This window comes from Streptopelia decaocto, assembly GCF_964273445.1.
Source record: "Streptopelia decaocto genome assembly, chromosome: 2".
Classification (NCBI taxonomy): Eukaryota; Metazoa; Chordata; class Aves; order Columbiformes; family Columbidae; genus Streptopelia; species Streptopelia decaocto.
Window position 1 is genome coordinate 47,518,516 of NC_138655.1, and position 27,125 is coordinate 47,545,640.

The 27,125-nt window shown below is 42.4% G+C and overlaps 1 protein-coding gene across 1 annotated transcript in view; it reads left to right on the top strand.

Moving 5' to 3' along the window:
• Window positions 1-1,196: 1,196 nt before the first annotated feature.
• CDH2 (cadherin 2) overlaps window positions 1,197-27,125 on the top strand; it is a 115,901-nt gene continuing 89,972 nt past the window's right edge. The window contains exons 1-2 of the mRNA XM_082043885.1: window positions 1,197-1,849; window positions 12,595-12,706. Coding sequence (XP_081900011.1) covers window positions 1,775-1,849; window positions 12,595-12,706 — 187 coding nt within the window. The 5' untranslated portion in view covers window positions 1,197-1,774. The remainder of the gene's footprint in view (window positions 1,850-12,594; window positions 12,707-27,125) is intronic.

Genomic DNA, 27,125 nt, shown 5'->3' on the forward strand with positions numbered 1-27,125 from the left:
CAGCTGCATCTCTGCTCGCAAGCGACCGGTATTTTCAATTTCGAAGCTAATGGAATCAGCATCGTACAAGCGTACTTATCCCGCCTTTCCCCGACAAAACGTAAAAGCAAAGCCGATGTTTCCTTTCAAAACACGAGCATGACCCTCTGGGTTATTTTTTAAAGCAGGTTAAAAAAAACTTCTTGCAAGTTCAACTGTAAAATAAGATGCTTTAAAATAAATAATGTACTATTTTGAATCAACACTTCATGGGATTGTCTAGGGGCCAATGTCTACAAATCCTCCCCTTATTATGTCCCAGGATGGGAGCTCTGATGCGTGGACACAAAACAACTTTGCTCAGTGACCTGTGGGCTAGAGAAAATCCTTGCCAGCTCTGCAAATGACCCAGCACTGATACTTGCTTTTCTGTAACTGTTCACTCAGCAACACTCCTCCCCAGTTCCGTTATGCACGCTGACGTTTTTGGACTCGCGGACCGCAGCCCTGTCCAAGCTTTTGAAAACATTTGCTGATAAAATTCAGCAGGTAGTTTGGGAAAAAGAAAAGAAAAAAGAAAGGAGTGAGAGGAGGAGGGTGGGGGGTAAAAGACTGAAGGAGAAAAAAAAATGGGGAGGGCGGGAAGAAAAAGATAACCCGCTAAGCTGTAAGTTAAGCAAAACTTGCCGCACCGCTAGGACTGGCTGGCGGGCAGGGGCGTCCCAGCGCCCCCGGGCTGGGCACAGCTGGCGCCCCCGCAGCTTCTCGCTGCATCCACTGTCCCCTACCGAGCACAGCGGGGACGGGTCCTTCCTTCCCCAGCAAGTTCTCCACTCGTTCCTCAAACAACTGCAGCACACCAAGTTGGGATTTATTCCTCCCCCCGCCGCCTTGGCTGCTGGCGTTGCAGGGTGAACTGGTGCTGCCGCCTGCCCCACTGCCCCAAACGCCGGCTCTCTGGAGACCGCAGAGGGGCAGCACTATTTGCAGGCGGCAGCGATCTCCGGCGCTTGCTGTGCCGTTCTGTTCCCATTGGCCGTGCGGCCGACAGGGAGCGACGGGAGGCGGGGGGGGGGAGCTGCCAGCAGCAGGCAGGCACCGGGCGAGCGCATACACACACACACGCACGGCAGGCAGAGGCTGCTGGGGTATTGTTATCATTGTGCTTCAGCGGAGGGTTTTGCGTGCAGGGGGAGGGGTGGAGGGAGGAGAAGAAAGAAGGAAAAAGTGCGGGGCGAGCATGCAGCAGGGCTGGGGCCGGCGCAGCGGCGGTGCTGGCGCGCCCGGGCTGAGGCGCTGAGAGGAGCCGCCTGCCCAAGCTCGCTGGGGGGCACCGGCGGGAGGAGCGAGGCGGGCACGATCCAGGCGTGGGGAAAGCAGCTAGCCGAGGGGAGCCTCCGCCGCACCGGCCTCGCAGCAGCGACTACTTCATTCTTATCTCCCAGCCTTTTGTTCGCCCATCCTCCTCCTCTTCCCTGCCCACCCTCTGCACCGCGGAGGGGGCTCGGCAGAGAGAAAAGCAGCCTGACCCAGAGCTGAGTTTCACCCATCCTCCGCCCCTCTCTCTCTCCGGGCTCTTTTCTTCCCCCGCTGCATCGCTGCCCATGAGCTAGAGCGGCACCCGGCAGCCAGTGCCGCGGCAGCCGGCTCCGGCAAGGGGGGCAGACGCCGTCCGCAGCCCCCGGCAGCTGCTGCTGCCCGACCCTCCCCGCTGCACCCCTCGCCCCGCTCCGCGGGCTTCAGCCGCGCTCCGGGACTGCTGGGGGCCGCCCTGCCGCCGCCCCTCCTCGCCTCCATGTGCCGGGTAGCGGGAACGCCGCCGCGGATCCTGCCGCCGCTGGCGCTGATGCTGCTGGCGGCCCTGCAGCAGGTAAGCACCGCCGGCGGGGAGCGGGGCTGGGCTGCGTCTCTTTGTTCCCCTGCGGGCGGCGGTGCCCGAGGAAGGCGGGAGAACCGGGGCGGGGGGGTGGCTCCGCTACCGAGGTTTGGGTCTCGGAGGGGGCAGTAGGAGAAGGCGGCGGGCGTCGCTGTCCCTATGGCCAGGGTGCCCTGGGGTGGTTTGTAGCCGCTCACGCGGAGCCACCTGCTCGGGGCTGCCCCGCTGCCGGGCGCTGGGTTCTGGGGAGAGGCGAGATGTGCCCGGGGCCGGCCGAGGGGGAGAGAGGGTTCCCCGGGACGTGAGGGGTGGCGGCGCCGCTGATGAGCGTGGCGCGGGTTTCCCCCCTTGTTCCTGAGAGAGCAGGTGCCGGCGGACGGGATGTGCGGCGCGGCTGTCCGGGATCCGCTCGGCCAGCAGGACAAAGTACCGGAGTGGAGAGAGGGAGGGAGCGGACACCATCTCCTCCACCCCGCGTGGGGATGGGAGGCTGGTGCTGCCAGAGAGGTGCCGGGCACAGGGCATACCCCGTGCCCCTCCTCGGGCGGCGGCAACAGCCCCTGCGGGCCGCGGCTCGACCACCCCCGGTTCCCGTGCCCGCTAATCCTTTCCCGGGAATAATTTAATCAGCCTCCGCCTGGGCGCCGGGCTTCCCCACCCCCTGCCGTTAACGGGAATTTCCACTGGGACGGGCTTGTGCTGCGAAGTGTTTAATTTATTATTATCAAAGTCCTGCCGCCGCCTCTCCCCGGCGGCCTCGCCGGGGCGGCCCGAGCGGAGGGTCCCGGGTAGGCAGCCCGGGGGAGCGGGGCAGCGGCGGGCACAGCCGGTGGGAGTGCCCTGGGGAGGGTCTTCGTGGAGAAAGTAGGGGTCTGCGGGCCGGCGCGCCTGCGAGGGGGCGTGTGGGGCGAGATGGGACTAACGGGACGCTGGAGGGAGTGGGGGGGACGGGGACAAAAAAAATGGATCCCGGTTGCGGCAGCGCGGGGAGTGTTTGCGGGGCGGTGATTGGGCTGGGCTCCCCTCTGGAGCCGGGGGCTGTCCGGAGCCGCGGGGACCGCAAGCGCCGACCGGGGACAGGTGGGGAGGGTGGTGGTGGGTTCTCCCCTCGCTTTGTGCTCGCCGAGCTCGTATCCGGCGCGGCGGGGGTGGCGAGGGCGGTAAGTCTGAGGGGACAGATGGCGCAGATCATCGCCTCTTAATGGTATTTACGGTTGGGGCATTTCTGGCGGGCCGGGGGAGTGGGTTAAGGCGGGGACGGGGTGCCGGGGCGGCCGCGGCGCCCTCCCGCAGCGGCTGGCGCAGGGCAGGGGAGGCGGCGGCCACTGTCCATGGTGCAGCGCACCCGCTGCCCCCGCCCGCCCCGCCGCCTCCGCCGCAACGGGGGCAGGAGGAGCCCGCTCGTCCTTCCGTCTCCTCTTCCTCTTGTCTGTGACACCTCCGTACCCTCACGGGGTCCCCGGGCGGTTGAGCCCTTCCCCGCAGTTTCTAAGGCATTCTGGGGGGCTGATGACTTGCACCAGGAGAGCGAGGTGCTGAAACGCTCCTCCACGGCAGCCGGGGATTTTCACTGGGTCTTTAAGAGGACACGGGGCTGATTGGCGTGACACTGGAGCGTCCGGCTGGGCTTCAGCGTCTTCCATGTGAAAGCAGCCACCCTGTTCAGAAACTTGTGATATGCCACTTCCAGACTGCTGCTGTGTTGGGTTGTGTTTTGTGTGTTTGTTGTTGTCGTCTTTTTACTGGTTGATTTTTGGTTGGGTTTGGTTTTTGCTTTTTTTTTTTTTAAAGTCCTTATGTACTCTTTATTCCATGTGCTTTCTGTTCTGTTTAGTCTTCCTAGCTGAATAAATCTTTGAAGCACAAATTCTGCAATAAGCTTTTGTTATTTTTTTTAACCCAGGACAGCTTTGAAATTAAAGCACAAGCTATGAATTAAAGACAGGAACTAGCCATATTGTTTTTATGTATCACTCAGTGTCACTGGCATGTTACGGTTGGGGAATCCAATTTCCCCTTGTTTGGGTATCCATTAAATCAGGTTAGGGTTGATTTTTAATAGTGTGTAACAAAATTGGAACTTGGGTATGAAATCAGATTTATAGACCTGTGTCTGTACAACACTTTGATTTAAAAAGCTTTTTTTTTCCTCTGCTTCTTTCGTGCATACTGCAAAGAACCCTCACAAGCTGGATGCAGTGCCAACTTTTTTTTTTCTCCTGTCATCATGCTTACTAGTTTTGGTTTATAGGTCATCTGGATCAGGTTCTTTTGAAATGCTGAACCTTTCCACTTAGTTTTTCCTCTCTGCAACACAAGAGCTCTCTGCCTTTATTTTCAGGAGTTATTGGTGACTTTGCTATTCATCAGTGGTATAGAAAAACTGTCATTATGGAATTACTTGAAAGATCATAACTGGAAGCAGGTTTTAAGGCAGATCTGTGGGTGCTGTTTGTGTTCAGGAAATAAGGCTTTACATTCTTGGCAATATGTAATATGTATGGGACCTAAGAGAATGAAAACTGCACTTTATTTTGCTGGTTAACAGATCAGTATGAGCCTGGAAGTATTATGTGAAAAAACCTGTCAGAATAGAGGAGAAAAGGAGCAAAGCTTCCTTTTCTGACCAACAGTTCCAGTTTTTGGAATTGGGATAACAACAGCATTGAGGAAGGAATAGGAAAGCTAGCATGAATTTAGAGGGATGAAAGTACTTTTAGTTAGAAATGAACTGGAAAGGGGAGTAGAAATTAAGTGCTTAAAAGGGATTTTTTTTTTTTTAATGTATAAGTTGGTTGGATCACTCTATGGATGTTGTCCATTTCTAAATCAGGAACAAGTAAACAATAAAGCAGTTTTGGAGCCGTTTGTGCCTAGGTGACTGGTTTGAATTCAAGTTATGATGACAGAGGACGTAAGTTATTACTCTCTGCAGGCAGTTTTGGTCCTATTCCAGGTCTTAGTGAATGCATCCAGGTGATAAAGCTACTACCCTAAATGACACTCTTGTTAAGCTGCCTCTGCTGAGAATCTGGCGATGGCATTTCTTGCCAACTGCACCCCTCTCGTAATCACCCCCAGCAGCAGTCGCTGGCAGAACCGGGGGTGAGGTGAGGCATATTAATGTGGTTTTGTGCAGAAGTGGCCGTGAGATCTCCTGTTGTGGGTTCATCTTCTGTCCCTCATAATACACCTGTGTCTTAGATTATTATTTTAATTTTTTAAAATCAGTCTATTTTTAGTAGTTTAATAAATAAGTGATTATATAAACACAAAAACAAGTTTCTGAGTGTCTCTCTTTAAGAAATCAGACTCCAACATCATTGACTCCTTTCAAAGTGAACTGAATGCATTTTTATAACACTTTTCATAAGCCCCTGCACAGGATAGGTATGTGAGTGGCTCAGCCTTTTTGGATGTGGATCTTTCTGTTCTGGTTTTGCTTTGTCTTCAAATAATCCATCTGAAAAGTTAAATGTGGTAGGATATTGCAGCAAAGAGATCTCTAATCCTTGTCTGTCTGGTCTAGGTGATAGTAATACCACTGACACATCCTCAAAATTCAGATAATTGCAGAACTGAAGGAAAAAAAATACAAGTATCTCTTTGGATGTTAAGCTGGAGATATTTTAAAAGTCATTTTATGAAAAGACTTTTTTACAACTGCTTTTTACATCTATTATAGGACAGATAAAGTTGTATAAGTCAACAATTTATGGAATTTTAAATAATTGGTTGATTAAACAGGAGATAATTTTGTATATTAAACAAGTTCTGACTATCTGAGCAGATATCATAGCAAGGTTAGAGATATATACGCTGCTGATGTAGCAGAAGGTATATATTCTCTTGTATTGTCAAGTTATATATTTTTAATAAATGTTACGTGTTTTCTAGAAAGCCTTCTGCTTGCTCTCCTCGTGGATGGCACTGCTACCTAGGCATGCAGTGTAATGTGCTAGAAAGATGAATGTATAGTTTTTCTGATATCGGTTTTGAAAACATTGTCCAGAATGATAATATTTTTGAACTACATCTAGTCAAGAGTGTGTAATTCAAAAGCTTCCCATCTATTGTTTTTCTTTCTGCTCCCAGAAGTTGCAGGAACTCCCAGAAATGTCACTGGAAGAGCCCGTCGTGTCCCATATATAATTGTTTCAATGACACTTTTATGTCAATTTCATTTATTAGTGGTGTGGGGTTTTTGTTTGTGTGTTTTTTTTTTAAATAACTGGACCCTGTAACAGATAAGAAAATTTAGCTGTGACAGAAGGGCATGTGTTTATTTAAAAATAGCTTGAGGAAGTTGTGAGTAAAGTTATTTTTACTCAATCCAGACAGTCTTGCGTAAGGGACTTTTTGTCATGTGGCAAGGAGCAGGAATTGTTGAATGGCTTTTCTTGACTAAGTAAGAGGATGATTTACCAGTTAAACGCTCTTTCTGTGTCTCGCTGTTTTTGTAAATGCTTTTTTAGGTCAAAAAAAATTGTTCAGAAAGCTTGTAATAGTTTCAGTAGTCCACCAGCCCTCCCATAAGGATGAGAATTTATTTTAAACAATGTACACGTACAAAATGTGAGTCTGGTCCTCAAAGGCTGTGCAACCTCTAATGTTTCCAGGCATTTTTCTTTTAAATTGCTTTTTCTTACACAGCATAGGAGGAACCTGTAGTGTCCTCACTGAATATGCTGTGTGCTTGCACTAACCCTGTGGCACTAGATGTGCATAAGATGCAACGAGACATATCGGGGTGGAGGGCAATGAAAGCAGAAGGAATACTTAACATTTTTTGCAATAGCGATGGTAATTATAACAGCACTTCTCCTCACCTGTCACTAAACTGAGACTCACTGGTTGGCCAAGTTAATACTGGCATATGTAGAGGTGAGTCTTGAGAGGAAAAAAGGGTTGTATGTTATTGCAGGTTGAGTTTAAGAAGGATTTGTATTTTGCCAAAGCAGGTTTGTAGCTTGTGAGTGATCTGAGAGGGACCTTTTTCACCTGGGTGGTGGGCCATGCTGCTGTTCATCTTGAGAGGTATATAACCAAGTCTGTGTGATTCATCATTTGATTTGATCCTGCAGTTCTCACTGAAAGATCATGGGAGCTCTGTCTGAATAAAGAGGGGAAATTAGGCTTTCTATTTTTAAGTGGCTCATGAAAACAGATATGGGATCAGCAGCTTTCAAGATGGAAGGTATATCGCTGCCAAATCTTTTCAACGTTTCACTTAAACTATTTGGTTTTAGCCTGTATTCGTGTATTTAATTAAATATCATGTTTCCAAAAGGCACATTTATCCTCTCCTCTAGGCACTCCTTGACATATTTAAAAAATATATTTTTACCAACAGACTCCTCTAGGGACTCCTCCATTCCTTATAATTAGCATATAATTATCACCCAGCAGCTGAAGACATAGTTAAAATTTTGTGATCCCCCAAAAGAGTTCTTCCAAATAAGTCTTGCAAGGCCTCCCCTAAAGGCCAGGAAAGTGCAGGATCCTCCTGTATGCCTGGGCGGAGGTATTCCATGTGAGCAATACAATGGCTATTATCGATTCAGAGAGGTGGTTTTTTTTCCCTCTTTTAGAGAAATGAGAATGTATAGTTAAACATAGGGCTGGATTTTTTTTTTTTTTTTTAAGTGACTTAGATCTACAGAAGTTCCTTTTTTGTTTTGTTTTGTTTTATAGTTGAGATTTTAAGACATCCTTCTCTGGTAGGAACTGTGGCTTGTCTGGAAAACGATGTCTTGGAAGATGCAGCACTCTGTGTTCTCCTAGTTGAGAGAAAGGGAAAGTCCAAACTAGGTTGTGGGTGGCTTTGTGCTATGTCAGATATGCCAATAAACATCTCTGTGTTTAGTAAAGCAAATCAACGGTGTCCCTGTTGTCTCAGCTGGGCTTAACAGAAGAGACTACGAACACAGTTTGTGAGACTCTCTAATTTGTAAAGCTACGGTAACCTGTGTTAACCAGTGGTTGTTTAAGGCAACTGAATTTAAAGCAGATGGTAGCATAGAAGTTGCAGATCCTGTTATTTTAGAAAGTGTTTAAGAGCGTTAAGTGTTGGTTTAAGAAGCTGGATTTTCGATCTGGAGTCTCCTAGTTCATTAAATAGAGCGCTAATTAGAAGTGAAGATGGTATAATGAAAGCCATTTCTGGCATAACTGAATGACCTCTGTGAGGACGTAGCCTGGCACCTACTTTGGAAACTTTTGGCTTCCAGAACAATTTGAATGAAAGGCACTTTTTCTCCAGTTGCAATCTACGGTTGGAAACAAATTGTTCTTGACTACATTTGCTGGAGTACTGGGTACTGTGAGGGTATAAACTGTTGCAGCTCTTCCTTGCCGCAAGTCAGAGATTGAGGAGAAGTTACTGAATGTTTTAAAGTTCAGCATCCAAAGCATTTCAGAGATGTGTCTATCATCCTGCAGAGTATCTTTTGTATGCCTTATGGTAGTAAGTAGAAGCTTGTCATAAAATAAGACCCACCTTGTACAGCATATCTCACTGTGTCAGATGATGTGTGTACGCAAAACTGAAAAGAGCGATCCCTAGAGTTTCCTAAATTGTGAATGAGTATTTGGGACCATCTTGGCCTTTAAATTAATGAGGAAACACCCAGTCTTTAAACACAGTCACAAATGTTTCAGTGATCTGTGTTTAAGTTCAATATTACTGTTGTAATTGCAAATTAATGTTGGTTATTAAGGAGGGAGAGCTCAGATACCGGGTGCCTGCTCTGTTATACATATAATTATGTCAGACGTTGTTTTGAGCTTCGCAAAATAATGCGCTGTGAATTGGCTGGACTTGGCAACTAGCAGCTGTACCATGTCCAATTATAACTGTATAGTATAATTTTTTTTCTGCATACCCCTTCTGATACTACCTAGGCCTCTTTTCCTATGGGAGTAAGCTACATAGAGCATGAAAAAAAGCAGTCTTTCAAAAACAACTTTCCTTGTGTTTTGGTACAGTCAATAAGAAATATAATGTAGTAAATGCAGATGCAAACAGTGGTGAAACAGAGACTTTGATATTTCAGATTAATAGCTACTAGTGAACTCCAGTGGTGTATAGTGTATGCAGAGAGAACAAGATCAGCCCTGTTTGAAAACTGTGTTTAAGAGCCAAGTTCTGCAAATTTAGGATGCGTGTTGTGATACCAAATTGCTTCTACAGTCATGTGGTGAGCTTGCATTTTTAAATAGGTGTTTCTTTACAGAATTGCATTCTAAATGTCGCTACTTTTTAGAAAGTATGGAAATTGGAAAGAAGTATTAGTCCATAACTGTCAACACTAAATCCTGTCTGGCTTTATTCTTGTTTTAATTTACAATCTTTTCACAGGTGTGCGGTCTGTGGTGTTGGAAGACTCTTACTGGTGGCATTTAGAAAAAGACATAAATGCAAATACTTTGGAAACTTTAGGTTGAGATTGTCAACAGGTTGTTGATTGTTTAGTTGTTGTTTTTTAAACTGAGCTGGAATACAACCTTAAAATTAAACCACACGTTTCTAGATACTCAGATATCTAGATATGAAATGAAAGTAACTGAGGAGCAGGACATGAAAACTGCAGGCTTAATTGCCATGAGTTTATCAGAACGGCCAGTTCTTTTAATTGGTTGAATAACTTTGACAGAGAACTTCTAATTTACACCATGTTGCTTTGTAATTGCAGTTTGCCTATTGCATTTAATCTGAGATCTACAGTACTAAGTTTATGTGCATGATCTGACACCACATTTTACTAGGTGTTAGCACTTTAGCATCTGGAGATAGTAATGTTGTTACTCATTTTGCAGTTAAAAATGACTAAATAAGCCATAAAAGATGAGGAAAGCAGAGTAGTTTTTCGGTAGTAACCCTATTTTGCTTTAGCAAAGTCTGTTAGTACTTGAGAATTTTCCCAGTGCTGAGCTTGTTCAAAGCTTTGTAACCCCATTAAGTAGGTTTTATATGGGTACAAGCTAAGGTAATTGCTTTCCATCTCAAAAGATAGAGGTTTTGGTTGTTTTTTTTTTTTTTTTTTTTTTCCAAGTACTGTCCTTCTGTAGATGAATGTACAAGTAATATTATCTTATGTTTGAAATAATCTTGGGAATTGTACTAATCACACAAAATCCTGTAAATTACAATAATGTTCCCCATAATCTTCACTAGCTTTCCCCTTTTGTCACAGATAAAAGAACAGAAACATTTCAACATCCTCTTTTGCTTAGTGTTAAAATGGTTTAAGTCTTGCAGTACTCTTAGGCTGAACTTGATATGACCTAGTGTGTCTGAAGCTACAACTTCTACTTAATTCAAAGTGCTTAACATAGGGTGACTAAGAATTGCTGAAAATTTGAATTCTTCTTTCCCTTGTGTTTTTATTCTCAAACAATCTTTACAAAGGGCTGTTTTTGGAGAGCAGAGTACAGTCTTTTGTTTCCAGATAAAATTGATGGCTGCAAATGAAAGAATAAAGAAGGCTCTCTATTCATGTCCCCCAGCCTTTGTTTCAGTGGGCATTGTTTCAGTTTATAAGAGCTGTTTAGTACATATAGATTGCTGGAAGGTCTGGAAGATTCCCAGGCGCATCAGTGCAGACTTGTTAAAAATCCTGCCATCTCCTCAGCTGTCCACCCAGGACCTTTTTGTTTCAAGGATACCATGAAAGACTTTTTTTCCTTCTCTATCACATTTGCTTTGAGGTCATCTTTTGTACAGTAGTTTAAACAAGTCTTACTATTATTATTTTGAATTATGGAAACCCCATCCAAACCTGTTCTTTGAGTTCTAAAGCTGAGGAAACTGGCAGTTGGAATGGTAATTATTTTTTATCTACCATCCTTTTATCTTAAAAACTCAATGTGTGAATGGACTGTTTGGGCTTAGATACAGATCCAAGTTCCAGCTTTGCAGGTAACATGGTCCTGCAGTAGCTTAAACTGTTGCTGTATGTTTGTTTTCTCTTTAGGGTCCCAATATAAACTTTTTAAACTACATAAGTAATTGTACACAGGTGAGATACCCATGTAGTACTTAAGTCACAATTAAATCCACACTGCGGTTTAAGTTAACGTGATACTTGATAATTACAGGTTCTCTTACCTGGATAGTCCATTAACTTGGGAATTAGATAGTAATGTGTTGCGTTTTTTTTCGAGTGGCAGTATTGAGCTGCTTAGCTAGGACTTAGTGCAAGTGCAACACAATGTGTTACAAATGCCTTCTTGTATTAGTGATAAAGTTATTCTAATAGGGATAGCATGCTGAGCTTGGCTGTGTGTGTCAGTGGAGAGATGACACTTCTGCCTCATCCTACTTCCCTGAGGAAACCCTTGTAGTTTTAGGTACTCCTGTCCCATCTCTGCTCCAATCCTCTCTGTCCCTGAGGCTGCTGTAGTAAATGGGTATAACACCATCACCTCCTCCTTCTCCATCCCTTTTTTCTTCTTTTTCTGTAGGGCTTTCTGTGCCAAGTGTATGCAGACATGCTCACATGGCCTTCAGTAGATCCACTTGATGGAACCCCATCTGTGAAAGTAAAAAGGAAAATCTAATTTAAGTCTTGACCAGATTTAGGTACAATATAGCAGCACAGTTGCTCGTGCTGTCAAAGACCATATACTACATCTGGGCATGCAGATGGGTAAGGCCTTCACTTGGCACGTAGGCGTGTTTGAGGTTGTGCAAGAGCTCTTGGGATTTCTCGGCTATGTCTGAGCCCAGGCTGGCTTGGGAACTGGTCTCGACGCCTTTTGCGGCGTGAAAGGGGTTTTGCCACCTATGGCCGCTTAGCCACATTTAAGGTGGGCTGTTGTCTTGTGCAGCTCTAAAATGAGACAAAACCACTCCACTGAAAATTAATCTTAGTCCTTTGCCACATAGAATTCGATTTTTAGTTGTGTTTGGTTGGGTTTTTTTTTGTTTTGTTTTGTTTTGTTTTTTTCAACTAGGCAACTAACTGTCCTGGAAATGAGCTTAGCTGTCAGACCTATCTTCCGAACAAGGAACACCTCGGAACAAAAAGTTTCCAAATGCTGTGTTATATTTCTTAATAAAAAGGCATTTATGAAACTTAAAGAATGTGATTTGAGAGGAAACTTTCTTAACAAGTGAGAGAACAAACAGTTTCAGTGGCTCTTCTCTTCCCTTGTTGTGCAAATTTAATAATGAGCTGCTCTCCTTTTAACTTAGCCTGCCTTTGAAATAGGAGGAGATTGAATTGGAAACATTTGGCTTTATATAGTATCCTTTTGAATGCTAACGCAAATATAAGTTCTGCTAAGTTACTGCAAATGTAGCATTTTATCTTAGTTTACTTGTTCTGGTTCAGCCTCACATAGAAATACTCTAAATAAAGCATTTTAAACCAGCGGTTGAAGTCATTCCTCTCAAGTAATCTGTCTATGAAAAAGTTGCCGATGGGTTTTGTGGAACGTTTATTTCCAGAGAAAGGAATGCTTTTGTTCCTTCTATCATTCCCCTTCAGTCTCGATGGCTGGTTTAGTGGAAATGTTCGGTTGTCAGAAGAATCAAGATTGTGTATTATTTAGATCTTACCAGACAAGTGGGATTTGTTCCTTCCATTCCAGTTATCAGAAAGATTAACCCTTTGCCCTCGCGGTCCTAATTGCAGTTGTTCAGAAACAAGGATGCTGCTTGTACAAGACAGCAGCAAAATGGAGTATGTGAATGAAGGTTGCGAGTATTACATAAATTTTGTCTTGCATTTCAGGCACCGATAAAAGCAACCTGTGAAGATATGTCATGCAAGACTGGATTTCCTGAAGATGTTCACAGTGCAGTGGTGTCAAGGAGTGTACATGGAGGACAGCCTCTCCTCAACGGTATGATTAGAAAAGATGTAGCATTGGGGTTTTTTATTTATTTATTTTTTTAAGTTTATTTCCTCTGGTTGTAACCATAAATCACTCTGAAGCACTTTCATCCTTAAATAGGGCACAAACTCTTGCAGGAAAGAACGTCAGCTGCTCTGTTATTATTTTTTTATTGTCATAGGACTTGGAAAATCTGTTGGCATTAGTGGTAGCACATACACCTGTGACAGTAATTTGAAAATACTGAGTGTTGCGAACCGTCCTGTGATTGTCCACTAATTCTCTTTCTCAGCACAGTGCTCACACTGAGGTTCCTTATTACCACTGATGATATGTATGCCATCAGTCTGTACTTAAAGCCCGTGTCTGAATGATGAGGAGGTAAAGAAAACTTCCCTTCTGCTTTACATCTCCCACAGAAGTACTGCACTTAGATTTGGTCCTAGAGTTCACATTATTGCGGAGATAGTTCCCTTAACTGCTTTTCCCTGGCAAGCAAGACCCGAAACAGGCAGGAACACCCTCGGTCAGCGATGGCAGGACTGGAGGCTCTGCAAGGAGCCGTGCAGGGAAAGGCAGCACAGTGCCCGTGCTGTCTTGTGGACACCGTGCTGCTCTCTCATCTCACCCTGGCAGCGACCTGCGTCTGAATGGCACAGTGCCCAGGCTGGGGATGGCCCTGCTCCCCAGCTAGCGGCACGCTTGGCAAGTACGAGCCCCGGCCTCCACCAGCGATGCACTGTGGCCACCACATCTGCCCACGGGTCATCCAGGTTGGGAATTCAGTTCATTGCTCTCTTTGTGTCTTTATATTTCAGGGATATGAGTAGTCATCTGTAGGACACAGAGGCACATGCTCTGAATCTTTCCTGGATTTCCCAACCAGTTAAGTTTCAGTATATAAGTTTGTGGAAGTAGAATTTTTTTTTAAAGTTTTCTGAACTACTAACATTTTTTTCCATCTAACGTGGAAATTGTGGAACTGAGAATATCAGTTTTAGATGGCTTCAAATACATCTTAAATAAGGACTAATTTAATTTCTTGTTTCCTTTACAAATAAATATGGTTGCACAGATCAAGATATTTAAATGGAAAAAAACTAATGAATCTGCAAAACAAATGAAGCGCAAGCTGTAGTCTTGATTTTACATGCTGTGTATAGCGGTCTCTGGGTAATTATATTTTACAGACCTGTTTTGTGCTTTTTTAGAAGTATAATGGAAACTTGAATGCAGGGTGAATTGATTAGCTTTAGTGTATTTAAACTTGAGTTATTAAAGCTTTTTCTGTTCAGTTGCAAAGAAGTATCTTTTACCACCACAGACTTTCCTTTTATTAAAGAATAGCTTAGAAATTCATGTATTAAAGTAAATGTTCTGCCAATTGAGAAAATTAAAAAGAGGAAAGAGATTTTTCCTCACTTTCCTACAGAATGGGAGTTAATAGATGACTCTACTATGAACTCCTATAGTAGCAGTGCACACTTAGAACTCCTTTAGGTGATGCACAAACTTGGAGAGGAAGACAGAGCACAGCAGGCAAATGCTTTCCAAAGGTTCTGCCTTCAGACCACCAGATGTTTGTTACTGCTTAATTATCATGCCATCAGTTCATCTTAAAATTGAGATCACAGAGGTTTTGAGATGTACCCTGTCTTGTGAAAGTTCTCCTCACTCTTCAGGGAATCAAGACCCTTTCTGCAATTTCTTCCCCTTTATTTTCCCCCATCAGCTAGAAACTGCAACAGGCTGCCCACTAATTCTCCGTTGGCATTGCTGATGTGAATCTGATGATAATGACTGACCCGCCTTAACTGGGTCTGAAGTAGTAACATAGGATGGCAGCATGGCTTCCTCTTTCATTACTCATCGCATTCCCACAGTCCCTTCCCTTGCTTCTCAGAAGTGAGTAAAGCATGACAGTTGGTTTGTCATTGAATGGTATTAAAATGCGTAGCATTTTAGGTAAGTAGGAATTTGAAAAATTGTCTGAGGCATACAGTATGTATCACATCCTATCAGCTGTTTTAAAAATGACCTAGGGGAGGGTTTTTTTTTTTGCTTCCACTGTTTCCTCAGTTGAATTACTGCAATGGTTAATTCTTTTGAAAATTCAGACATGCTTAAAAGCATATAATTTGCTGGTTACACATAAACATACAGTCCATCATTGCATAGCTTTGACTTAAATTTAATTACACTGTCATTTTGAAATACTATTGTTGTCAAAAGCCTATTTTCTGGTTATTAAACTGGATTCAGATGACGCTGCAAGTTAAGTATAGTTGTGTGACATTTGCTTCTTGGGGAGAACCATGGGCCTGATTCTCATATCAGTTGCCTCGCCTGTTTAACTGCATGCTTATACTGGTATGAGTTCTGAAATGAGGCATATAACTGTAGGTTTTCTATGTGGTGTAGAAGTGAAAGCTTTAATTTTCTTTGGTTTTGTGCGTTGATACCATAAGCACAGAGGCTTTATGGTCTTTTCAGCTAGCTGCAGAATAGTGTGAACCTGACTTGATGCTTTCTTGACAAGTTACTTCTTAAAATACTGACCAAGAAAATGACCATATGTTTATTATCTGTCTTGTTTGTTTGCTTTTATCTTACACAGTGGGGGACAAGCCTCTCTTGAGGTCTTCAGTTTCCATCTTACTACTGTATCTTAAATAAAAACAGAGGTATCATATGACTTACTGATCTGTTCCTTTCAGTTTTTACAGTAACATATCTGTTTTAAGAAATATTAATAAATAGCTTAGAAAAAATAATAAATATTAGAGTATGGGGCAGGGTTCCACCATGCAGTACATGATAGTGTATTTTTTGTGGAGATATTTCTATTTATTTCTGTATTCAGGTGGTGCTTGGCTTTGAGGGGAAGTCAGACTTGGTCCTATAGCATTAAAGAAAAAAACACTTTACAATTCATAATGGTTTTTTCACTCATATAGCTAGGACAGTATGTCAACATCTACTAATTTCTCCTGTACATGAGGTCATGAGAGGCCACTACATGTTCAGTTGGTATCCATGTGTTCAGTTGTCACAATATGTGAAAAGTTGGTGGGGCAATGTATTCAGGATAACATAAATTGGAAAAGGGGAAAACCTCCACATTTATTAATGTGTCTAGAGGGGAAGAAAGAGAAAGACAGCTGTCTTCGGTTTTGGGATGAGGAGACAGGGAATCCCCTGTATGGAAAGGATGCAGTTAGTTGGGAAGGCACAGCAAAAGAAGTTGGAAACTACTCCTTTAGTAGGTCATGAGTGAGCTGTGTAGGATGTAGCCTGCAGTAAAGGTTATGTCTTGTTGCGTCCTGGCATGGTGTCACCCATGTCCCGTGCTGCCCTTGTACAGACTTCACTGGTCACAGCCCCAGAGACTCTTCACAGCTCAGGAGCTGAGAAGACACAAGTCATCAGACGCTTTGTCTTGCACAAAGTCTGGCAAGTCTGATTTCAAGATGCAATATGCTCAGGTCACTAGCCACATGTAAACTAACTTCTATAGGTCTAGTTTTGAATTTATTTATAACGTTTTACATGTTGCTCCACTTGGTACTGGTAACTGCAGTGAAATTGGAGTGCTTTAGCAAGGAACTAGGTGAGCTCAGAACTATTACCTTCCTTTCTCTAAAGGGAGGAAGAAGAAAGCAATAATTTCTGAAACAAAAATGAAAGAAACTTCTAAACCTCTAAAGTGTCTTAACTGGTAAAACCATGGATTTTTTTTGGGCCTCCAGTTCTTTCAGAATTTAATATGCTTTGAAGTATTTCAGAACTTCAATGTTCGAACATAAAAAAAAAAGAAAATAAATCATATGCAGATAACTCACCAGTTATCACCTAGTAGAAGAAGTAGATATCTAACCCAAATTTACAGGCACGGTACTTCGGACTTGTTTCTGTAAATAAAATTTGATTACTGTTTGGAGGACCATTCAAAAGATGTAGTATTTGGAGAAGAGGTTAAGTTAAAGAGGGAAGCGTGTTTAATATATTAAATGCCCTTGCTTGTGCTGGGTTTATTGCAGTTTTGTAGTTCATCCAGGAAAAAATACTTGTGGCAGTTTGATATGTGTATCCAGCCTGTTTATCTGATCTTTGTTCTATATCCTGCAAATTTTAAGATACAAGTAATGCATTTCTGCTAAAATCGTTCACCTGGGAAGGTTACATGAATGGTTATTTGCAGAATCGTATCTTCAAGTTAGAGATTCTTATTCTGCTGATTTATTTTAGCAGTTTCTTATCTTTCAGAGATTTCATTTTAACGTTCTTCTGTTAACTCAATACATGATTTTAGTTTTCTGCTAAGCAAATTAATTGTCTAGACAAGATTCTTAAATGTATCCTTCAAGTGTTGTTTAGCTGTAAAATATTTTGCAGCTCTTTGAGTTGCACAGTGATAAAGAAAAAAATGTTTTGGTGTTGATCACTGTGGTAAGTGATGATTATGGATGAGTAATAGCGCAGTTTCATGAGCCATTTCGGCTGGAGGGAGCTGACAGTGTTGCCAAAAGAGGCTCGTTTGCGCCTTCCCTCCTCTTTGAGCCTGGTATCAAGTGCTCAGGAAACCATGAAATGAATGGGGTTGGCCTCTTTATCTGGGGTAACCTCTCACTCCTACTCCTTTAGGTTTTTGCTGAAAGATCTTGTGTGCTTGAACAGAGCCGTGGTGTCCCTGCTGCCTTTTCTTTTCTTAGCAGTGAAATGCTCGCAAAATAATATTTGTTTTGATGCTTTCAAACTGAGTGACAAAACTTGATTTTGGCATTCCCACTGACTCATTTTTGTAGCTTACCATTGAAAACACCAGTCGATCGTGAAACAACCCAGAAACACATTGCTGGGAATGTAGCACTCGGGCTTTGCCTGCCATTTAAAAGTAATGTTTCTTCTTGATGTCGTGGAGGTTTGGTGGGTCCAGTCTGTCCCAGGTGAGGCCACTCAGATCTTTTTGCTGCTAGTGGTGTTTTATCATTCTGTGTATAAAAATGCCTGTCATCAGCTAAGAATAAAATTCCTTTTTAAAAAACGCATCATGCTTAAAACTGAAGACAGGACAGCAGCACATCTTTTAAGGCTTATGTCATGTTCCTTTCTATAAACAAATCTTACAAAATTGTATTCTTACTATGGTAGCGTGCACTGGTGGTGGATTTGATATTCCAGTGCACATTAACAGTAGAGCCAGGGAAAGTATTTTTAGCAGAATTATATTTTCCAAGAGGGAAATTAGTCTTTCCCCACAAAAAAAAAAAAAAAAAAAAGACTTTTTTCCCTATATATATAAAAAAATGAAAATAGTAACCACTTTGTTTGAAGTCTCCTTGCCTTAAGCAAAAAGACAAGTTGACAAATTCCTTCCAGGCAGACAGCCAAAGAATCTCAGATGGATGGGGTCTCTCTCTACGCTGCTGGCAGGCTGGGGAGAAAAAATGTTTCGATTCTTCCCAAATGTATTGTTTTCTGAAATTCCCTCCCTATACCGTTGCCCTGGTTCTCCCTCCCTTCCCCTGCAAAGGACAGAAGAAGAATTAAAAGAAAAAAATCAAACCCGCAACCATCCTTTTAGTTATTCTTTTAAACCCTAGTGGGAGTGAGAATTGTTTTTGCAGAAGCTTATGTTGGGAATATATTTATATTATTTTCCCCAGTCCTGCCTAATGTTTAGTAGGTTTACTTTTGCCCTCTTCCATGTGAGGCAGAGTAAATTCTATTGCTGTTATTTGGTGATGCTTGGCCTTGTTGATTTATATTATTTTGTAGTTGCATTCCAGTTCTCAGTCTCTTGCCTTTTTAATCATTTTCCTTTTATTTTCTTGAACAGTTTTCCTGTTTGTCCTCTTTCCATACCCCGCAGCATCCTAAATTCTCCTGTGTCAGTACTGAGCTTACTAGCCTGGATTAGCAGAGCTGCTTCTGTTTGCTTTAACTCCACTAGCACAGTGCCCGTTCTATGATGCCTGTTGTCTATTCACGTTCCAGGCTCTTAATGTATTCTCAGATACTTTTCCCCTGAAAATCAGAGCTTTCTTTTGCTGAAGCAAGAGATTGCTTTTCTTGAGATGTTGTTTCCTTACTCCCTTTTCCCCACTCCTCACTTAAACATAGAACGTATCCTAGAGCATACATAACAGGTTCACCTTACTGAAAATAATTTGTGTAAAGTTATACATCTGATTTGTACATGATACCAGATTTTACTCTTTAATATTAGCTACGGATTAGAGTTTGTATTTTCTCATTGCAAGCTTGTATGTAGAACATTACATATATACATAAATAGAGAATAAATGTAAATAATGAAATTCAGCAATGTTTTGGATATGCATAAAGGACAAATGTTTCAGAAACATAGTTCCATTATCTTTTGTTGGATCCTAAAGCTGTTATGGAATTGTAGTATTTGGATCAATTTGTATATCCAGTATAAAAAAAATTATCACTTGAGTTCTAGATAAGCAATCATTCCAAAAGTAACTTATAAACAGGTGCTAAATAAAATATTTTCCTTTTGTGGAATATTTGGATTAGAGGTAAAAATATATTTTTGTAGTTAAAAAAATCCTTAATGCACTATACTGTCTGCTTTTTTTGGAGAAGAAGCTTGACTCATCCTTATTCCTTGCAAAAGGAAGGCTGCTTCTGTTTCCAGTGTGGACTTCAATAACAAAATTTTGATAAAGATAAAAAGACACTTATGGAGAAATTATAGAAATCTTGAAGGGTTGCAGTGTTCTGGGATGTGTAAATTACTATCTTAATGATTTCAACTCTGATAGTACTTTCTCTTTGTGGTGCATTTACTTGTAATGCTCTGAATCAATTAGTACTTATTCCCTTTTCCTATATTCAGGTGGTTACTTATGAGGATCCCAAGTGTAGTGACCTTTCTATGTGCAGAAATACAAATTACGAGAGCTGAGTTGTCAGCTGCCCCAGAAAGCTTTGGGCACAGCTCAAGGAGAGGTGGAAAAGGAGGTGTTTGTTTCTGCCTCTGAAGCCAGGTCTAGCTCTATACTGTTTCTAAACACCATTTAGTGTAGCCTTAGCTCAGTTCTAAACTATGACATCTGGCCTTGGTTCCCACGGGGCCGTTATTTCTGCTGGAATCGCTGTAGTTAGAGCCCTCTCCAAGGCTGACCCGTGCTCTGGGGGAGGCTGGGAGGAGTGATGGTTACAAAGCTGTGCAAAAAGCCTCCCCAGCAGACAAAGGTGCCCTTAGCTATGGGAAATCTATTTAGTGAGAGAAGAAAAGTTGCTGTTGTTTGCAACAGCTGCATTAAAAAAAAATAAAAATCTTTATATGGATAGATCAGTATATATGGAGCAAAAACTCAGGTGAGGCTATCTGTGAGATGCATGGTATGTATAATTATGCATTCAAATTTTCGCTTACAATACATCTTTTGTTGACTTGTCATCTTCCTAACAGTTGGGAAGATGAATTTACTAGAGCGTCCTATTGAACCTATATTATAGGAAAATGCCCTTTATTACAGAACAAATTTGCATACTAAGTAGAGATAAATTCTGGTAGTATTTAAACACTTAATAACGACATTAAATCAAATACTACTGTGTTGAAGACTTGGATGTCAGTCAACAAATCCAAGTACAGTCTGAGCTGCTCTGATTTTGGCTGAATGCAGTGAGGCAGATTCATTGCTTTTGGTTGAACTTGTGACACTCAAGATGGGGGCATTTTCTTTAATTTGGAAATGATAACTTTTGGAAGGGTTCACTTCCAAACTTCCACGGCATGTCCTAGGCATCGGAGACAGCCCTGCTGAACTGAGAGACAAGAGGGGCTCAAGGAAGGTTCAAGGGAACAGTGTCAGAGTTTGGATGGAAGGCAAATGACTAGAGTTGTTATTATCTTCTAATTAGGCTCTAGAAGGAGTAATTGACCATTAGAACCCTGTAAATCTTTCCAGTTTAACACAATGCAGATGGTTTTCCACTCTTCTCCATATACCCCAGTTGGGTGATCTGTCTTCCAGAGGGCAAGGAGAATAAAGCTGGGGACAAGTGGGCTGAAACTCTGGAGTGGAGAATGGGGCTGAGGCTGGGAAAAAGGATGGAAGCAGAAGAATCCAAGAGATGAAAGATGCTTGAATGGGGGGAGGAACAAATAGAGACCCTGGTGTAGTTCGAGGGGGAAAGGAAATCGCAAGTCCTCCACAGCTCTAGAAAGAACAGAAATTTGGCATTGGTTGAAAGAAGAGGGAAGAAGCAACCTAATATACAAAACTATCTTGGAGCACTTTTGGATTTCCTCATCACATGCGGTTTGAGCTGGCCATGGTCATCTGATATCTACCCTAAGGGAAATGCCAGCGACCCCGTGGAGCTCACCAAAGGGAATTAAGTGAGCAGATAGTGCTGAGAAGCTTTTCTAGGAGGAACTGCTTGGCCTTTTCAGCATCAGAATGACAGTAGGGTGCCCACATCTCCCATTTTTTTTTCCCTATTTTTACTAATATGAAGGAACTTATCTGAGTATTCAGCCAAGATCAGAGCATGCACAAGGAAGAGCCTTTTGAAGATGAATGGACCTTATAGCCAGAATATGAGGTTCACTAAAGAAGTACCTATAGCTGCATATCATGGCTTATCTGGTCTTCTGGAAGCAGCATTGGTTTTGAGCAGAGTCCATCGTGTCTATAGAGTGGTCTCAAAACTCACTGCTGCTTCTTGCTGCAGGTGAATTGGTACCAGTAGCATTTTTTTTGTTGTTGTTTCTCACCTTGATCATAGATGTGCAGTTTAAGTGCATGTGAAAATATCAGCCTTAAGTAAAGCTAGGAGACGGTATACCAAAAATGGAACTTTCTTACCCTGAGTTATAAATACATCACAGTGATGTGGCTGCAGGATGAAGGAGTTAGATTGGCAAGCTGATCTGACACAAAAATATCCCTGCATTTTGTGGTGGGCCAGTTCTCCCTTGGGTCAGCTTGCTTTGTCAGTTTACTGGGACCTGCTGTGGAAAAGGAGATAAGTTAATGAGAAAAGAGGTCTGGTAGGGGTGATGAGAGAAAAAGAGGTTACATCTGAATGAGACTCCACTGTTAGGTTTTTGGTTTTGGCTTTTTTTCCCCCCTTTCCTCCCTGCAGTGCAACCAGGAGCTTTCTTCCTGCTGTTTTAATTTATTCCAGGATTGGGCAGCTGAGGATCAGCTCCCTGCCTGCCCCTTGCTGCATCCCAGCCCCGTCCAGGCGTAGTGGTGAATTGTTGCCGGCGGTTCTTAGCCGGGTTGCAGATGACAGCGAGCAATCCCATTAACCCGCCAGCCCGGCTGCGGATTATCCCAGAGAACCAGGGCACCCGGTGCCGCAGCCCCTGCCTGCTGGTGGGCACCGATGCTCTGGGCAGAGGAGCAGCTCAGCACAGCTCGGGTGCATCTCCTCTTCCTCCCAGCTGCCTGCACAGCTTTGGAAACTGGCCCATTTTGAATTTTTCCTCTTTCACTGTCTGCTGCGTTTTGGCAGACCTGTGAGCAGTGGCAAATATTACGATCTTGTCTGCTCGCCTGCAGGAGCAAGCTGGGGTTTTTTTGTGGGCACTGTGCTGCCTTTTAAGAAGTAGGTTTTGTTTGGTTTTGAAAGTTAATGGCACATGCCTCTCAGGTTGTAGAGAAGAGGAATTATTTAAGACCCTCTGTGAGTTCCAGTTTAACATTCTCTTAAATAGGAAAGTTACGAATCCCTAAAAGCATAATTTGTAACATAAAAGCTATCAAAATAGCAGTACAATCTGTTAAAGCGTTTAAAAATTTGATTCTCTGCAGTTGAAAATGTGAAATAAATGTACACTAATTGTTTTGAATAGAGATGAAGACGATGTTTGAAGCCAGTCTTTAAAGGAATTAGTGAGATAGCACTGCAGTTAATGGTGGAGCACTATTTTTCTGTAATGGGCTCAGCAATGTTCTCTAATTAGCTTGCAAATTGATATTCAAATACAAGTAAACTGGCAATCAAATACAAGCAAAACATCTATGTAAACAGACTTTGGTTTCTGCGTTTAGCATACCTGTATCAAAATTATGTGTGGGTGGAGGGTTAGCTCTTAGTTGGTTTTCAGCATGAAGCTTTTATTAATGGTGGCTCACTGGCTATATTAGGTCCGTATTTTGGTTCAAGCACATGAAAAGAGGAAAAAAAATCCCTTCTCTTCCACGAGTGAATGGCTTTTAAACATTAGTAACATAATACTGAACAAGTACGAGGTTTATTTCTGTCTTCATTTCTTTCAGGTTTTGTCAGCTAGTCATGCACATACGATTGAATATGTAGCTGAGTCAGTGGAAGTTATTCTGTTGACTTTTCTGGATTTCAATCATTATTAAAATGATTGCTGTTTGGTACAGCCATTTAATTTTGGTGTCTGTTGTGCAGTATCTTCTTTAATGCTAAAAGTTCTTTGGAATGTACTTCCCTGAACCAAATTCTTATCACTGTGCATTTGTTAAATCCAATTATTGTTTGCGCAGATTTAGCCTTCAGTGCTGGTTATCGTCTGAGTTCTTCAAGGAAAAAAAACCCAAACAAAACCAAAAACCAAAATAGTTGTGTTAAGACTTTTCTGTAAAGCAGCTAGTAGGCTTTTTACATGATAGAAATAATATGACAGTGAGTCTTTGGCTTTCTAATTTGATATGTGCTTTTCTGTTCAAATAACTGCAATTTTCCCTTTACAGCGCTTTAGTGCATATTTGTGCTTTTATAAAAAATTCATTAGTTTGGTTCTCGGGGGATGGCTAATGGGGGAGTGTGGGTCCCTTCGAGGTCACAGGTTCAGAGCCAGTCTGTCATCAGCATCCAGTAGCTGCTAACTGATAGCGGCTTGCTAGGTTATGCAAGGAAAGCCTTGGTTGCTTTGGTTTCTTCTGAAGATGTTTATGCTGGAAAGGGTAACCATTGCATAAGAGCAGAAATAGTGCTGAAATTAGTGGAAACTGGGGCAACACATGCGGGCAGGGAACGTATGTGTGTATGGGGGTAGCTGGAGAAGGTCAGTATTGCAGTGTTTTCCAGGCGGGAGTAGGGGAGCAATGGAGTGGAACTGTAACCTCTTGGAGTGCATTTATGCGGAGCTGAGACGTATTAAGGCAGGAGCAAAAAGCATATCTAGCATTTCAGGTGTTGGAGGTATTTCTTTCTACCTGTAATTGGTTCGACTTGTTTCCCAGAACCGGAATGGAGTCTGTATTTTATTGAAACTTAAAAAACAAGCAACGACAACAAACCTCTCTAATTCTTATGCTGCATGTCACTATCTGCACTTCTGATTCTGTCAAGTCTCATTTAATTAAAATCCTGTCATTATGGTTGTGTTCGAATTAAATATTTAAGAGTGATACTGTCATTATTTATAGAAATGGATCATTTTCTCTTCAAGAAGGTGATTTTTATCAATTGTTATAACTGCAAGTGATCTGTTAGTTATTTCCTCCTCCTGATTTTTGCGGCAAAGGCTCTGTAATTTACAGATGCTGAACAGCATGAAAAACTAAACAAAATCCCCAACTGAAGTAGTCACTAATATGAAAGATTTTTTTAGCCTTCAGTGAGTTTGTTACTTGAAGGAAGCAAAGCCTGGTGAAATCACAGGTGTACCTGGCTTTGGGACCCAGAGAGAAATCTGTGTTTTAGTCCCAGCAAAGCTTCACATTGGTTCTCTGGTCTGCCAGGGCAGGTCATAGTACAAGGGTGAAGCCTGGCTTAAGGTGGCCACCACCTCTGAATGTATGATTCAATAACTTTGCTTTTCATTTGCAGTCATAATAATATTGTGTGTTGCCTCTGGGAGAAAAATACAGAAAGGTGATTTTTGGTTTTTGATGCCAGTTTTATGACGTAGGACATCAACAATAGACTGAAGGATTGTTCCTATAGGTGACCATCAACTTTGTGGTACTTAAACTTTTTGTAGGGTAACCACGTAAGATCCTCAAAAAAGCTGTTTTTGAAGACAGCCTGCTGTCTGCTCGGAGGTGGCTGTGTGACTTCCCTTGCATACAATAGACAAATGCTTTGTCCGGGCCTGGCCGGAGAGGAAAACGTGTTGTGTTACTTGTCTCGTTGAGCGATGCCCAGCTGGGCACCGCACAGGGCTTCGCTGGAGCCGATCGATGGATGCGGCCCCTTCGTTCAGCAGATCAATATGCTGTAATGAACTCAGTGCCTCAGTTCGCTGTGAGGATCACTGGGGGGGATAGGATAGGAAGGTGCTTGTTTTTCTGGAATGAGTCAAAATTAAAATTATGTTTGAAGATTTTTTTTTTTTTCCTCACATAGGGATTGAATAAAGTCTTATTTTCCCCCACACACTGAAAATCCTATAATATGAACCAAGTTATCTACAAACTGGATGCTACATGTTTTTCATGGTGACTTCTTTTTGAAAATACCATGATATAAACTGATAACCACATTAGTGTTTAAAAAGAAAGCAAGCTAAAAGAGCTTTGGGATACTTAGTTGTTGATTTGTTTCCTGATATTTGTTGTTGGAGGTGGTCTGTGTTTGTTCTTCTGGGTCAGAGTTGATGTTCGTAATTTGCAAACATTAAACTGTTATGGATGTGAGCCTAGCACATGAGCAGAGTCTGGTAAGGGTTTTATATAGGTCCCTACATGTTTGTTTGTTTTTTTTTTTATTGCAATACCTTCTTAGAAAACATAGTTTTGTAGAAGGTGTTGACATAGATAAAACATCTGTGTAAGAGCTTATCAAATAATTTAATAATGTCTGTCAGCCATGTGTATTTATGATGCAGGGAATTTTCCAGGCTATACATAGTGTCAAAATGTCACTGAAGGTCAAAAAAAGAGTTTGTTTGCTAAGAGGTCTTTGTTTTTATTTGGTACTAGGCTTCTCAAGTCTCTGTTTTTATTATTGCTTTAGTAAGAATCTTGCTGTCTTTCACTTTAATTTTTTTTGCTAGACATGCACTGATCTGCCACAGGATAAATTGAATTCTGAGACTACTGTGCCATAAACTAAGAGAGGAAAAAGGTCACCTTGGTGGAGTAAATGCTAACTGTGTTGATACCATTATTCATTTTATATCACATACTTTGTTGCTGGTAAAATTAGCAAAGTTAACAAAGGGTAAAATGTTTTCATAAAGAAATACTAGTTCTAGACAAGTCTTTAGAAAGAGCTGGAGATGCCCAGAGGACAGTCAGTTCTGGCAAGTGGTTTTGGTTTGTTTCAGAACCTGCTTAGTTCTGATAAAATTATTGGGGGTCAATACTCATGCATACTCAGTCTCTTCACAGCCTTTCCTAACTCAGGTGCATGCAGACACATGTGGCATTTCTCATCTTTTGAATTTTCTTCAATATAGTGAATATGAAAATTAAAGTTTAGCTTGTAAAATGTTTTTGCTGCAGGCTGCAGAATTTGTAGCCAGTTCCATGACTTGAATCAGGTGTCCTGAGGCCCTCCTAGATGGATGTTGAGCTAACTGTCTATGATTGAAAGACTTAAAAGGTGCTGTCATTTGGGGTAATTGACAATGGCCCAGAAGATTAGGAAGTGCATTTAGGAGACTGATAGCCCCAAGCCCCCTCACAATAAGAGGTTCCCCAATCTAGAGCATATAAGAATTACAGAGCAGCAGCTCCCAAGTGGTGAAGTGTATCTTGCTACTGAGAGACAAACAAAACTAAAATAAAATAGATCAGATGTGCAGTAAAATAAGGTTTGGTGGTGCTACTCCTGCTTGTGCCACACTCTCCCAGACCCAAATTCACTGAAAGGTTTGGTGCAGAGGCACTTGCATGGCTGTGGATTAGGTGGGTAAATTAAAGCTTGGTCTCTGTTTTGGTACTGTAAAAGGTAGCAGGACTAAAGGGTGGGGGACTGGGGGACAGAGGGAAAAACCTGTTTTGGTGAGGGACTGCATGGCACTACTTTCCTGATGTGAGTCACACTTCAGAGAAGAAGCGAACCCAGTTCATCTTCACTGGTCATAGGAGGAGATCAGGCAGATTTGCCTTCTTACATCCATGGCTGAAATTCTGTATTAAAGTGATCTAAGGGTAAATTACCATTGGAGAGGGCAGTTCCACATCTTTTCCTAGGCCTGCCTGGAGTTCCTAATGCTTTTGCATGAGGTATAGCGGTTGCGCAGCCTTAGTATGAATCAATGCATGGGCCCAATCAAATGGCAGGCTTACCCTGGAGCAAAAGAGGAATGATATTCCCTCAGATTGGATGGATTAATCAACTTTTCCTGCGGCTGTGTCCCTGCAGCTTCTGGGAGAAGAGGGAGATAGGACCATGGGCTGTAAGACTACCTCATTTGGCAGCATCTTCTGCCTAAATCATTTTAATTGTCATACTAGAAGTGCATCCTGGCTATGTCTGTAAATATCTATCGTGCTTTACTGAGGTCTTC